Source organism: Brachyistius frenatus, unplaced genomic scaffold, assembly GCF_029030835.1.
Source record: "Brachyistius frenatus isolate BFR_SWC_R1_liver_20210118 unplaced genomic scaffold, ASM2903083v1 Contig_3, whole genome shotgun sequence".
Taxonomy (NCBI): domain Eukaryota; kingdom Metazoa; phylum Chordata; class Actinopteri; family Embiotocidae; genus Brachyistius; species Brachyistius frenatus.
Window position 1 is genome coordinate 1,578,850 of NW_027210602.1, and position 16,263 is coordinate 1,595,112.

Consider the following 16,263-nt stretch of genomic DNA (forward strand, 5'->3'; position numbering starts at 1 on the left):
ATAGCTCCAAATAAAATAATCAGCATTGAAGAGCGATTTCCTTAACGAGATGGAGCGGGGTAGATGTCACGGAGTAGCAGCGCCTCATTAGGGTGCTAATGAGACTTTGGGAGTGATCCCGATAATTATCGAAATCTGTAAAATAAGGATCAAGTCAAATGTAACCTTAATTTGTCTGGCAATTGAGTTCATTTATTAGTATGACTATTTAGGAAGGACTTAATGTGAGGTGTGTTCGTTTGGATAATAGATGCCTGTGTTGTCATTCACGGACACATCCAGCGTTGGTCATGCTACTGACAGGCTGCACGAAGAGCGCCTGTGTTTATTGTAGAGAATCAACACACAATCAGTTTCACCGTTAACAGGAGAACCAGCAGGTGAACACACTGAGCAATTAAAGCCCTCAGATAGTGACGAAATAATGTGAGGATTAATCGACCAAACGGAAAATAATCCCAATGTAAAAAGGTTTTAAGACATGGAACAAAATATGTTGACTGTTAGCTTCTGAAATAATAAAACGGTCTGTTTTGTAACACTGCAAACTGAATATCTTTAGATTTTGGACAGTTACAAATTATATTTTCTATTGTTTTTGTTTATCAACCAAATCAACACTGAAAATAATCGTGAATTATTAGTTTTGATAGTATTCTAGTAAATAGTGAAGCTGCTGTGATCTTAACCAGTTCAAACACTGAAACTAAATCAATCAATTAGTGTTGAGATGATTAGTTGACGATTGGAAAAAAAACAAATAAACCCAATTTGAAATGGTTTCCAGATATATTTAAAACAAAAAAACGTTCACGTTAGCTTCTCAAATGATATAATGTGTCATTTTACATCAGTGAACTGAGTATCTTTGGATTTTGGACAGTTAGAAACTGTTTCTATCATTTTTTGTTTTTTTAATTGATCAACATATTAATAAACACTGAAAACAATCATTAACTGTTGCTCTAGATGTTCTGATAAAAAAAGTGAAGCTCCTGTAGACACATAAAAGAAAAGAGAAATTTAAAATGAGAAAAGTGTCTACCAGTGGCCCCACAGCTTTAACATACAGCATTAATGCAGCAGAAAAGACACTGTGTGTGTGTGTTGAACTGTGTGTGTGTGAAGTCCAGACTGTTAGTACGACTAATGAAATCTAAAGAAACACCCTCCACTCAGCTGTAATAAACTGTATTCTTTATGTATTCTCGTGGGCGTATCACACAGGAGAGGCGTAGTGGTACGTTAACAGTAAACAGTCGAAATAATTACATCAGGAACGGAGACTGTGAATGGATTTAGTCGGCCGCCGCGGCTTCGAACGAGGCTCGGCAAAAGGAATGGACACTTAAAGCAAGCGAATCTCCCAGAAACACATCAGAAATCATCCTTCAAGCTTCACTGAGTCCAACATGTTCCTCGCCTCTTTGTACTCCTGTGATTCACCCAAATCCTCTTCTGTTTCCTGGGAAGAAACAAACACACACAGGTTTGGTTTTCTCCTTCAGGATGAGGAATAACAACAAACTTTTTTTGATTCAACTGTGTATAAACGATATCGTGAACTGCGGCGCTGGGCTGTTGTTGGGTTATTGGGCTCTAAATTTAGCAGTGACGGGCTGGACGGAGGATTAACGTGACTGTAAGGTGTCCGTGTCTTTTAATCAAGTGTGTTTGAGTTCCTGTGGTGGTCACCGCGCCGACAGCTCCGCTAATCAACTGTGATGAGCGTGTGCATACGCACATGTCTGTCTAAGAGAAGGGAAGGAGGGAGAGAAGGAGACATGTTGCTAATTCTAGGTTAGCTCCCTCTGCCTACCCCCCCCCCCCCAACCGCCTGCTGACTGCTGCTCTGCATTAATTGAGATGACCCTGAGACATGCATGCTTATGTTTGCTTCTCTCCATATCAGCCTCAGTGCGGCAGGGTTCGGCACGCTCGCTGGTTGAAGAGACACCGAAATACAGTTCCTTGGTGCAACGCGTGTTGTTGAGCATATTCACATGTTCAGTTCACTCGGAGCTCCAAAAAAAAAAAAAAAAAAAAAAAAAAAAAACACGTTCCCGATTAAACTTTAGCAACACGTTCTCCAACTCGCGCTAAACTGGAGCTCATGGTCAGGTTTCAGGCATTAAAAACCACCTGCTTAGCGAAAGATAATAATTTGGGTTGAAGAGATGACTTGAGCAACGTTGCGTGTTAAAAACAAGCATCAACCAGCAGTGACGTCACCCGTTGGTTTGGGAAGTGTCATTGTAAAGCCTCAAGTTCGGATTTCAGGCCTTCACCATCTTGTTATTTTGGAGCAGTAATTGCCCATATTTGGACGAGGTGGGGAGGAGCGAGCGGTGGATCTGACTGATCTGATTGGAAACCTGACGATACTACGTCCCGCCCACCGATAGCTGTAACCTGACTGCACCACAGGCCTGTCACCTCGAGTGCCACCTCTAGTGGCACTCGGTTAAAAGATAGGACTTCTTTTCATTTATGCAAACTTTGTCGTCATGGCAACAATGAACGCACTTTTAAAAGGTGTCCCGACTCGTGGGTATCAAAGCATCCACTCACATTATATCTTTAAAACGGTAATAATGTTTTTCAGCACCATAATGGCCAGGAATCAATTATGAATGAAGTTTTAATTATAATACCTCTTGTTTTTCTTAAATTTTCAAATTTACTTAAAATATTAAAAAAAAATAAAGCCTAAAACAAGATACACTTGATTGGAAGGGCGACCAATTTTCCTTTCGTGGTGTTGAAATTTAAAAGTGGAACACAAGCTGGGATTCAGATTTATGAGAGTCGTTTTTGTCCAACAGATAAAATTGCTCCATGTTTTCTTTTTTTAAACAAAGTAAGAGCCACTACATAAACGGATCAATACGTGGATCGGTGCAGGTCTGTCCTGGTGCGAGATGAAAAAGATTCGGCACACGTCACGGTGCCGGTGAGCGTTACTTACTAATAACTGCATCAGGTCTGCGTGTGCAATGGCCAGCCGGCGGTGACAGTCTGGGACCATCATTTTGGCCTCCTGCAATACCTCCATCTGCAACCACAGAGACCTCATCAGAACCACCCCCATCTTTATTCATCAGAAAGCCCCCCTCCCCCCCCCCCCCGACTACATTTGTCATTACCAGACTTCACAAAGACAACCACACACATTATTAAACATGTATTTACAACATTAATTTGAACAGCCAGAAACGGGCATATTCATTGGCTGGGTTGTGCCGCAGCCTTGTTCCTGACAGCAGCGTGCAGGGTGTCCCACGCGCTCCGCCGTGGTTAACATCTCCCGACAAGCCGGCAATATGAAAAATGTTAGTGAGTTATCGATCGGGCCGGGACTCGGGCAGCGGGGGACCGCCTCGATCCGGCTGCACACCTGGATGAATGAAGCGACCCTGAGCCGAGGGCGCCGTGATCAGGCGTAGAGAGGTTTTTACTGCGCCTGCAGTGAAAGTGGGTTACAGCCGAGGGGAACTTTCACAGCCGCGGCTAATGTGGAATTCCCCTAGCTGGCACCCTAAAGAGCAGAGAGGAGCTGGCTAACGCTGTCAGACACACTCACTCATGACAGATGCTTCCTCGGCGAGCCCTCTGTCGAGCTGCACAACACGGACGCAGATACACACATGTACATTACACGGTGCTGCACACTAGCCGTCTGCCTGCCTGCCTGTGTATGAGTTCATCTGAGAGCCTAACTGACACGCTGAAAGACGCTAGACAACTAGCGGAGTTGGTTGCCACCTCGATGTGACAAGGTGAGCGGAGGAGTGGTGGAACAGAGAGAAGTCACGGTGCCCTGCCGGTGTGCTGGAATGATCCCATCAGCTCTGGATGAAGACGACACTTACGGCGTATTGATTCCATTAAAATAAAAACCTCTAATCCATCCTGCCTCAGACCTCTCATCTCCACCCATAATCCATCTGGCCTCCTCAATCTCCCCGTTTAACACCAACCAAGCCGGCCGCTCAGCCCGAGCCGCCGCTCCTCGAATGAACAAACACAAACAACACGCACGCTGAATGTTAATGTTCGCAGTAAACATCATCAGATGAGGAGCCTCAAACATGCAGAGGAGACATTAACACCGTCCCAGAACTCCTGCTGAGGTTTGGAGCTGCACTGGTGAACCATAGCAGACCGAATATAGAAAAAAGTATATATATATATTTATTTATTTATATTAATATATATATATATATATATATATATATTCTATATTCGGTCCGTTTGGTATATGAACTACATATGAACTACAGTAACACGTAAAATACACATTTGTGCATGTTGTCTGTCAGCCTCACTCTCTCCTGTCTTTTTTTAGCTTATCATCTGTGACAGCTGTAATTCCACATTTCATTTCTGCAGTCAAGACGTTGGCGCGCCTACGAGCTGGTTCTCGATTGTCGTCAGTTTATTTCCTTCGTAAACAAACTATTGGCTGCCTTTCAGAAGAAAAGTCAGCAAATTCGATTCAATTTTATTTATTTGCCGCGAACTCACAACACAAGCTATTTTGAGTTATTTAACAGAGTAAAGTCGTTACAACAGAACCCAGCACTTCAACAAATTCCTGAGACGAAAAAAAAATATCCCCTTTAACAGGAAGAAAAACCTCCGACAGAACCAACCTCAGAGGTGGGCGGCCATGCGCCTCGACTGGTTGGAGTGAGGGGAGGAGAGAAAAGGAGAGCATAGAGATCCAATAAACAGCTGGTGGGGCCAGTAATCACAGACCAGACACAAGCAGCTCCAAATTTATGACAATTCTCCCTGAAGGGGGACACAAATGTCCGAACCCAGTTTCAACCAGTTCAAATCGATAGTTGTTGTTTTTGTAACAGTTCAGCCAAAAACTGTCGACCTGATAGAAGTGCTGGAGGAAACTGAGCGTCACCGAAATCATCACGCTTCTTTTAAACGTCAATGCAGAAATGAATCCCAGTAAAAAGGTAATAGTTGGGACGTTCAAGTTTGCAGATCATTTGGTTATAGTAATATATTAAATGGGATTATTACTCCCAGCAGAAACATTCTTCCTAAATAATTCCTCTTTTGGCCTGGACTGTATCTGCGCGTTTGTGTTAAGTCATGATCTCATCGTGTTTCAATTTGTCCGTTATAAAATCTGAAAATGCGAACAGAAACACGTCGGAGTGTAAAAAGTCTCTAAAAACACAGTGCGGCTGAGGAGTGATGGAGGGATGCAGGCGGAGGCAGAGTGAGAGCAGGACATGGGCCACTGATCTGTTAGGGACACTAAATTACCAGCATGTGTCAGTAATTATCAAACTCCTATAAAGTAACATGATATAATTACATCTGCATCGAGTACATTACAAAATCACTAATGATTCTCCTCTCAAAACCTAATTCTTCATTATCACTGTGGACTGACCTCATTACAGGAACGAGGGGCTACGAAACTCATCGGGAAGCAACTCGCTCCCCAACAAAACCGCCGTCTCCTACCGGCTGAGGGACAGGTGGCGATGAGCGGCTAACGCAGAATTAAGACGCGTGATTGTTGCTGGCGCGTCGAAGGAGCAAAAACGTACAGAAGTCACATACCTGTTTCTTGATGACATAATGATCTCCGTCCTCTGCTTTCAGCCGCTCCACCTTCTCCTCCTGCTGCCTCGCTTCGTTGAGGTACGCTATCTTGTCTTTGCTCAGCCTGCGGAGACACGAAGAGGAGAGGAAAAGACGTGGTTAGAGGCAGAGAGTAGCTCCATCAAACAGGAAACGTGCATGCGCGGCCTCACAGACACATAATACTGAAGCATGAAAGGCAGGCAGTGATGGTCACTTTCTACAGACAGGGCCATCTATCCTCATTCTCTGCAGCGGTCCTGTGACTGAGGGGACACAGCGAGATCATCTCCCTCAGGACGGCAAGATACACACCTCAATAACAACCTCCAAACACATCACTCCTCCTCACCGCTGCCAGCTGCACATCAGCACCGAATTCAGCTTTGAAATGCAGCTTATCGTTTACAGTGTGATCTAAAAACAAACTTTTTTGGGGGGGGGAATAAATAAAAAAATGCATCTGCATGAAAGACATGAATATTTCTAGAACAAAACCTTCGCTTTACATTAACGTCAGAATACTTTGTACTCTGCATGATGATCGCAAAATACAAGTCAGCACCTGCGCTACGTTCGATAAACTAGTCTTTTAATTGCAACAACAAACTGTGGTTGGCTGCAACGCAAATGTAAAGATTTTTTTGGGCCACTTTTGGGGCAGCATAGATAAGTTGTACACGTAACATATCGTTACTGTTGGTGAAGACAAAGTCACAACCCCACAATGACGTCACCAACTGGTTTATGAAATGATATTTCGCAGCATTGAGTCTGGCATTTCGGTTGTCGCCATCTTGTTTTTGTTTTTTTTAAAGCCAGAAGTGACTGGAGAAGCTGGGGAGGATCTGACTGAGAGCTCCAGGACATCATGCCCCGCCCACTTATACCGCAAAACTATCTGCACCCCAGGCATGTCGCTCAAAACGCCCCCAAACATATTTCTCTTTGAGCTCTAATATCTAATTATTGATGGGACTATTTTCAGAAGGAAGAAAGTTAGCAAATGACACCAGAAGGACAAAATGTATTCACGTTGTATTTCAGGAGAGAACTTGATGCGTTTTGAATGGGAGTCTATGGAGCCAGAGGGTTTTTGAGCCCCTAGTGGCTCTCAGCGGTATTACACTGTAAGGCACTTCCGCATTTTTATGTCTATTGCAAACACGCACTTTAAACAATTTTAACATATTCAATTAAAGTACTTACTCAGTTATGCAGTAAATCAAGTGTTTCAACTGTAACTATTTTATTATCAATTATTCCTTTGACGAAATGTTTCCTCTGCAAAACGTTATAAATCGTAAAATAATAATTATCCTAATGTACATGTTCACTACATATTCCTTTAACAACAATGAGAATACTGGACCACAAAAAGAAATGTATTATTCAAGCTAGAATTTGATCGATGTTATTGAACTTCTTATCGAGTTTTCTTAATTGTTCCTAAACGAAACCAATCTGCTGTTATCAACACACATATCAAATAAATAAGTTTTAGAATTTCGTCATTTTAAAGTGCCGAGTGACACCAAATTACAAGTTGAACATAAACCGTGTTGTCCATGACGGTTCCTCTACTTCTCTTAGGGTTGAGTTAACATGCCGTACGCAGACACACACAACCTTCTGTCCCTGTTAACTTCTCTCTCTCTCTCTCACACACACACACACACACACACCTTTTTAGAGATTAATTGATCACCAATTCAATCCCTAATTTGGACCAAGTCAGGTGGTAAATGGGCCTCTTTTCCTTGATTGTTAGTGAAAATGGGCTGGAGTACATTGATAAATTTTGATTATTTATCAATTACGGTCCAAATGGAGCTAAATCTATTAAGCAGATTCCGACCCTGATTGGCATAATGGGGTTTGAAAATATCCCTATTGATAATGATTTCCAACTAATAGTCTTTTTCCGGCTCCGCCTGCTTGTTAGAATGACAACACAAATTTCATTTTTCATAAAATCAGCTGTGTGTGTGTAAGTGAGTAATCCTTCATTAGTCAGTCACATTACTGGAGACCCTTCCCTCCCTGCTGCAGCGCTCCTCGCTCAGCTGAGGAAGCCAGCAGCACTCTGTCATATTTTACATCAATTACCACTCATTCTTATACACTTCCATCAAGGAGCTTTTAAACAGGCACCATATGCAATCGCAGCTCCTGTCTTCCACTCTCGTGCTTGATGCAGAATGAGTGATGTCACCTGTTTAGAGTCAAAGACGGTGGCAGAGAGAGGAGAAAAGATGGAGGGAGCAAGGCTGGAATAATTTGAATAAAACTGAAGGACAGTCTAATAACAAAATGTCCATTCCTCCCCTTCCAGTCCTGATGTTAATTTCTTATTTCTCCCAGACTTGGAGCGCTGTGTGAATGAGGGGTGGGGTCGTGGCTGGTTTTAAATAGACCTGCCACCTCAGCCTTAATGGAAAAGGCAGCTCTGTGGAAAATAGAAAAAAAAAGGGAATTAGAGCCAGCCGACACACACATTCGACCGCCTTACCAAGCACTGTATTTTTGAGCCACGATGTAGTCTGCGCTGGGACCGGAATGACAAAGGCAAATTACTGTTGTCATTTTATTAAGGGCATCCGCCTCGCTAGGGCAGAAAGGCACTGACTGGAATGTGCAGAAGCCACTGGAAATAGGCCTGGCTAAAAGAGCAGGCAGGTTTCCTCTAAACTCCAATATATGAGAGAGAGGGGAAGGGAGGAGGAGAGGAGAGGAAGAGGAGACAGACACGGGAGGAAGAGGCTGAACGGGAGGGACACGAGGTTATGAAGCGACGACGCTCTGTACATTCAAACCTAAAAGCTTCATTAAGAGCTCATGTCAACGTTGTACTTTTGGTCAAGAGAGGGCAGGCTGCAATACCTGCCGTCTAACGTTCAAACAGTGTACTCAACCTCGGACACCTCAGAGCAGCAGGCAGGGCGAGTACACACCTGTACTGATGACCACTCCTGGACACTCTGTGGGAGACCCAGCCTCCATCATTACCACCTCAGGGAGCCTGTTAGTAATCTGACCCTCATCAAAACACAATCGATAGCACATTACACAAACGCCATTGACAGCAGGGAATTAGAGGTGTGCCTGATCGATGAGAGACACACTCACACTACCACTGAGCCCCTTATCGCACCACGCCTCATAATGTACACGATATTTTCTATTCCAGCCTGGTAAATTTGGTCATTGTAGAAATTTAGACCTAAACTCAGAATTGATGCCAGTTGTATTATTGTGCCGGCTTATACTTCCCTGATGAGTTCACAGGTCCGACTGTACATCAGAAAGTCAATGTTCTGTCCCATTTCAGATCCATCTGGATGTAATGCGAGTGTTTAGCGTTTCTATTTATCCTTTGTTTGCAAGAGACAAAGAATTAAGATTAAAAACATTCATCACCAGCTCTGGATAAGCATGTAAACAGTGGAAAGACAAAGGAACGGTGCATGCAATTGGACATAAAATATATACTACGCCATTAAAACCAACAACTTAATACAAGAGTTCTCCAACAAATAAAAATGATATTGTTTCGTTGTAGTTTAAAATGTGAGGTGTTGAGTCAAACTTTCTGACCAAACAAAAACTGAAAATGCAGGATTTATTGCAAGATTGTTGCATTTCTGTACCTAATAAAATGGATTACATCCAAGATAAGACAAGGTACAGTTTTGTGGTGTTGACATTATTTTCTTAAGATCATTTTAGGTGATCACAATGCAGGCCAACAAAGTAATTTATTGTTTTCTTTTGGAAAATGCCACACTTGTGGCTTTTTTTTTTTTTTACAGTAAACACCAGATGAATAATGTATTGGTTTCATTGAGAAGTAGTCACTCAATACTATCGACTATGATAAGCGGATACTAAAAGGTATACTGCAAACTGTATCAATGAAAATCCACTACTGGCAGAAAGAACGAGCAGTAGACTTCATTCACTTAACAACACTGTAAAGCAGTCCAATAAAATAGTTCTGAGATAAACCTTTGTAGTGTTTTCCCTTTTAGTTACTGATGACTCCTTGACAGATCATTTGAGGCTGTAGTCCACTGCAGTGATGTCGTACTGGACTGAATTACTCTATAAACCGATCCTAAAATGTTTAATTCCCCATGTTTGCTCCTCCATATGTAAAAAAAAAAAAAAAAAAAAAAGATAGCCTTGTAAGACAAAGTAAAAAAAAAAAAAGAAGAAGTATTGCAAGGACTATTTCGTATTGCACCAATTCATTCAGGTGTCACCAAGGGAAACTTGAACAAAAGACCTGAATTCCCTCCCATCACGTAGTACTTTAATATCACCCTGCCAGATTTCTAAAACCGAGAACTGCCCATTAAACCCTAAAGAAACAAACAATATAACTGCATAACCTGTCTACAGTACAAAAGGGGGAATAGTATGATATCCACAAACTATAACAATCTTACAGACAGTAGATATCCTCCTCCATAACTGATGCCAAATCATGCACCAAAACACAGATGCAGGTAAACCTGCAGTATGTGTAGGTAATGTTACAGTAGTAGTAGTCATTTCAGATTAGGTTTTAAAACACATTTAACTTTGTAAATATGTGCACAAGAATACATGGTAAAAAAACCATGATTGCCTGAAAAAATTAAAAAATAAATTTAAAAAAAAAGGATGTGCGATATTATTTTTCAACCAACTAACTACAAATGAATTTAGTATTTTAGAAATAAGCAGCATTATATTTTACACGGATATTCCTGTGGAGTATAGTGACGGTGCCTGACAACCACGTGATGACACACGTGACATCACAGGCAGGGCCGTGAGAAAGGTGGCTAGTCATCAGCCAGGTTAAGGCAGCGTGAGCATCCCTGTGACGACACGAGTCATTTTAACATTTACAAGGCATTACATAAATCTGATGTGATGGTAAATGAACAGCTACGACCTCGGTTGACGCAGAATCCATCACAGTCCGAGTGACGACGCAAGACGACGCAAGAACGCGTTCCTACCTCCGAAAGGCATGTTAGCTCGATAGCTAACCGCTAGCATCAGTCAACCGACGATTCAGGTTAAATTAGTCACATTATTATTATTATTATTACTACAACAGAACAATGTTACCTTCAGAGAACCGTGAGCTGTTACCGTCGCACCACAAGTGTTCATTAGGTACCGTCACACAATGAAAACCGATTACTGCGTTCCGGCAGGCCGCGCTCGAACACCGAAGTAAAGTAAAAAAAAACCTCCCGGACAAACGTTCATACGTGCGGCCTTCGTCGAGTCACCCCCCCCCCTCTCCGGCTAAGTTAGTTAGCTCATTAGCAATAGCCTAACGTTACCTACTACAAGTCGCTTGTAGGAGATACTAAAAGTCGTCTTTAAATATAACGAACAGCCCGCCTCACCTCTTAACGATACCAGTTTTGATCTTAATCTGCCGTATTCTTGGATCTGCCATGGCCGTAGATGGAGCGTGTTGCTCGGTAGAAACGGTGCGGTCGTGAGCGAACAGTGTCTGCGGTGTGCCGGAAGTCAAGGATGGCGAGCTGATCGCAGATAAAGCGATTTTTAGAGCAGCTCATTTTCAAGTGTTCGGGTCTGACTGACTTAAGTCCAGTAGGGAAACCACTGTGAGGAGGGGGCTCGTCTGGTCTTGTGGGCTCCTTTAAATTACATCTGTCCGTAAATGATTACATTTTTAAAAGAACCCTACGAGAAATGTATCATGAAAAAATAAATAAATAGGTGTCCTTATTCACTCAAGTCACGAGCTCTTATGGAGTAACATTCATATAATATAGTATAATATAATATAGTTTTATACAGTTTTGTTTTTTTCAAACTATAGTGGTGGTAAATGAGAACCAGCTGCAGGACTGTTTGAGCTTTATCTTTATCTTTGCTCAAAAGAGGTACATAAACTCTTACTAATATAACTGTGGAAGAGTTATGTGGTGTGTCTGCATATAGGCCTGTTTAAGTTTAGGAATGTAAATCCTATATGCCGATTAACTATCTACTACCTATTAAGTGAAAATGACCTTAAAAGTGTCTCTTAAACTTTATTTTAATATCAACAGACTGCCATCACAACAAAACCAACAGGAGTTATAAACTACATCTCAAACCTGGTGAGAAATGTGACAAAGAACTGCATCGTCATTTAAAACAGTCAGTATGAAATCTTTCTTATATTCTCTTAAAAATAAAACAATTACTCTGTGCAGAAAGCAGGAAGCAGAGTAACAAGTGTAACTAATAATATGAAAGGTTGAGCCGTTCCAGTACGACAATCCGGTGAGCCAACATGCATTTCAGAAACACACTGAAACTTCTCCAGCTGAACGGAATCAAGTCATCATTAATGTTATAATCTACTCCAAGTGTCTGAATCTAGGGGAAGCCGCAGAGCTGAGCGTGCTCAGAAGCAACAGAATTTCAAATTTGTTCGTGAATGATTATCAACATTTCTAATGCAGCAATAAACAAGACACAAAAAAAACATTAAATTCATGTCCTTTAACTAGTCGGGAAGATCCTCCGTGGTCAGTCCAGCTCACTTTATCAATAATGTTTGATTCGTACATGTGCACAGAGTTGTTTTCTTATTCATGACTTATGGGCTGCAGCAAATTCCACTGACTGGTCTGAACAGTGTTGTTGCTGCAGTTCACCTCCTGCCATCACATCCAGTCCAGCAGCTTCTGTCTGATCATTTATACCAAGTAAAGCTGAGACTTCACCCTGCTGGTGGTCAGTGTTATTACTTTAATATTTAAATCTTTTCCAAGCCAAAACACCAAACAACATGTTTAGTCAGGAATCAGAGCTGCATGCTGCTGCGCTGACCGTGGTCCTGATCCTGCGGCTGCCAGGGGTGAGGGAGCTGTCCAAGGTACTGACTCGTGCATTTGGCAGGTTGTGACCAATAACGGGCCATGTCTAATCACTGGTTTCACCTGTTTGTGGGATTATATGCCCCAAGATAATTTCGCCTGCTGAATTTTCTCCATATAACTTCAGCGTGGCGTCTTATTGAGCTTATATGCATCAAAATTAGTTTTTCAATTGACACAGCTGTGGAGAAACTGGCGTTTAGCCGGGAGATCCAAAATACAAGAGTTAAACACAATCTGTCACTTTCAAATTATAACCATAAAAATGTTCTCATCCTTATTATCCAATTATTTATCAGCATGTTTACATCAATTCTTGCTTAAATTCAATATAGTTATATATGACGTTCCAAAGAAGGTATAACTGTATATATTTGCAGTTAAATTGTGACACTTACTGTTTGCTTCTGTTCAAGATTTTTTTCTCTCTGTCTATTAAGGTCTCTAACATGCATGTTGGTCCTTATCTGAATAATGTTAACGTAAATGCTTCATTTTTAAAAACTATGTGGCGGCAGTAAAATTTATTTGAACGTTTTGTCTTTGTTGTACTTTAACGTATTCCTCTTCATCAATCTGATCCCAAATCAAAAATCCTAAAGGTCTTATGGCAGGTCCAAAAAACAAACTAACTTGCTTTTTACAACTTATTCTAAATGTAATTCAGATCTATTTGCAGGTAAATTCACTATTTTTGCATTAACTTGGCTTTTCACATTGAGTTTCGATGAGAATTAAACTCCATATACAGAAATATGTGACACTGTGCGTACTTTAAGGTTTATAAGCCTCAAAATAAGCCAATTTCTTATTTACACAGTATATCACTTAAACTAAACGATTGACATGCCCCATAAAGCTGCGCTACAAAGACAGCACATTCAATATCATTTGAATCTTTGTGCATTTGATATTGATTTATATGACCTATGAAATAAAAATCAATTTCATAGTATTTTACGAGGCAGCCTGTGTCAAAACAATATATGTATTATAACAATCCAGACTCCTGCTTGCCAATAACATTAAAAGTTTAATACATTTCTGCACATTAACAGCTTTAACTAAACTTTTCCACAATAGCAGAATGCTAATTATACACCGAATGTTCAAAACTCAACTTAAATGTCTTAATTGCTCATCATAACTGATCACAACAACACAACTGATGAGCGGAGATGTTAAGCCAGCGGTGGAGGAGAGGAGCACAGCTGCTGCTGTATGACAGAGGGAGGAAATTTACACCTTTTCTTACTCTCAAACATGTTCTCAAACATGATAAATAAAGCCATATTCCACATTTTCTGCATTAAAAATAAATTACATTAATCACAAGGTCAGTATTTATATTTTTTTCACTTGTCAAAATCAATAAAATGTTATCTTATCACTGTCAGGATGAAAAACATGAGCAAAGTTTGTGGGAACAAAAGTCCCATCTGGTGGTGTATGAACGATAAACAATATAGGAAGTAGCCAAATTCCTTCCAAAAAAGGCGAGATATAGAATGAGACTATGCCAAGAGATTTATAGGACAAACATGCAGTAATTGAGTTGTATTGGTGGAATTGTTCCTTGAAATATAATTTTACTTGAATTGGTCACTAAACTATTTTAGAATATTCTAGATTGTTTTGCTAATTTGTTTTACACATTCAGCCACAAATTATGTAAAAATAAAAATATACTGTGAAATGTTTTCAAAAATGTATAATATTTGCTTTAACAAAAAAATTAGAAACATACTGTATTTCATATGAATAAATTCCTTATTCCACCAACAGAAGCTCTGATTTTCATTGAGATGCTTGAAAGCCCTGCACACAGGAGATTTATTATATATGTTGGCTCTGTTTGTGCAATATAAGGCTGTAAATCCAAATTTAATTCCACAACAAACTAAACATAAAAAATAATCTCATTGTTTTCAACCCGAACAGTTTTCTAAGGACTTTTTGTATCACTTTATACACAAGGTTTGTTGGAGGAAAATTAACATTAAAATATTTACAATTTTACAAAATAATCCAGTCATATAATATTCTGTATAGATGGGGTCAAGTTTCTGCATAATGAATGAATAATGAATAACTTTTACTTTGTAGTATTTTAGTAATGGAGTATTTTACCTTGATGTTTTACTACTTTTACTTCAATAAATTATATTAATACTTCCTCCAGTTCCTCCTCAGATCCACTGCCCATCCAAGGGGTTAAATTTCCTGCCCAAAGGCCTAATAATAATAAAAAACAACCACGCACCGGGATTCCCTTCTCATGCAGAATGATGATAATGAGCTGCTATTAATTTATATTATACCAAGACTAAATAGGTTAACATAAGAGGGTAGAAAGCAGCTCATTCTCTCTGCAGCCGGAACCGTCTAATGATGTCAGATTAGAGATTTGCATGCATTATTGCAGGTCCTGATTTCTAAATATGACCACAACTGGTCTAATATATATTTTACTCTCCTGTAAAGACATGAATAAAGAGATGGCGGAGGTGTCTGCGTGCCGGTGCACGGACTCCAGGCCTGCAGCTGCAGCAGCAGCAGCAGCAACAGAGAAATCCTATATCAGGCCGAGCTGTTGTGATTGCATCTGAGTGGAGGGAAAGCCCCGGACTCTTTCCCTGCAGCTTCATGGCCGTTGATTATTGGTATTTTCCGAGTTTTCCAAACTAATAAGTGGCACTATCAAGCATTTGGAAGCGACGGGAGACTCCAGACGGGCTGCTGGACTTAATTGATATTGAGCGGGGCTGTGGTCGGCGCGGACGGGGCCGCTGCTGGTAATTTGCAGTTTAATCAGCGTTTGTAATGAGAGTCGCTGATTAGCGCGGGGTGGAAATAAAAGAGAGTTACAAGGAACGTCTGTCAGAGTCCGGTGATAATTCACGACTAATTGTAATGATTAGAGCAAACTGGATGACTTTGGACTTTTCTAATACGCTGCCTCGCGCACTTGTAGTCTTTATACTGCTGCAGCACGTGTGTGTATTTGCAAACTAGTTATCTTCCTCCAAAAAAAATCTGTTATCAATTCATTTTGGCAATTTTCTCCATCAGAAATAGCATGTGCGCACGTGCGTGTGAGTGTTTGCGTGAGAGAGAGAGAGAGAGAACAAGACTGAATCGAAGAGGTTTGATTATCAAACAAAACAGCTAATTTATAGCTGGGGAGGCGGGTGGAGGTGGAGTGTGTGTGTGTGTTGTGTGTGTGTGTTGTGTGTGTTGTGGGGGAGGGGATGGGAGGGAGGAGGGGGGGGGGAATCACCGTTGATGGACTGTGCTGCTGCTGCTGCTGTGAGGATGATATGTATTCCTCCAGACGTGTCTTGGCCTCTGCAGGAATAGCAAATGTGAAATTAGTGAGAAATGTGTGCATGAACGCCGCCGGTCAATTAGCGGGAAGCGAGAGGAGGAGGAGGAGAAATCAGCCGGGCTACTCTGCTTGGAGCCCCCCTTCCTCCCCACCCACCACCACCACCACCTCAGCCGCTTGAATTATAATAAAGTTTAGAAATAACATCTCTGACTGATGAAGACTAAAGTGTTGTGTGTTTGTTGTTTGTGTCTCATAAAGCCACGTTTAGAGGCTTTCAAACGTTTTATAGCACAAACATTAAAGGGTCAGTTCACTCAAACTACGAAACATTTTCTCAGCTCCATCTACATGCAGACAGTTTTAATTCTCCACTTTTTTTTAAAAGATATTTATCACTCAAATGTGTTCTCTGCC

The 16,263-nt window shown here is 41.0% G+C and overlaps 1 protein-coding gene across 1 annotated transcript; it reads right to left on the bottom strand.

Annotated features, from left to right (window-relative positions):
• Positions 1–288: 288 nt before the first annotated feature.
• tbca (tubulin cofactor a) lies at positions 289–11,164 on the bottom strand. Its single transcript, XM_069701777.1, has 4 exons — positions 11,028–11,164; positions 5,596–5,701; positions 2,969–3,055; positions 289–1,465 (listed from the first exon to the last, which is right to left on the bottom strand). Exons 1-4 carry the CDS (start codon positions 11,078–11,080, stop codon positions 1,385–1,387), a joined length of 327 nt encoding a protein of 108 aa, XP_069557878.1. The 5' UTR covers positions 11,081–11,164; the 3' UTR covers positions 289–1,384.
• Between the last annotated feature and the right edge of the window lie 5,099 nt (positions 11,165–16,263).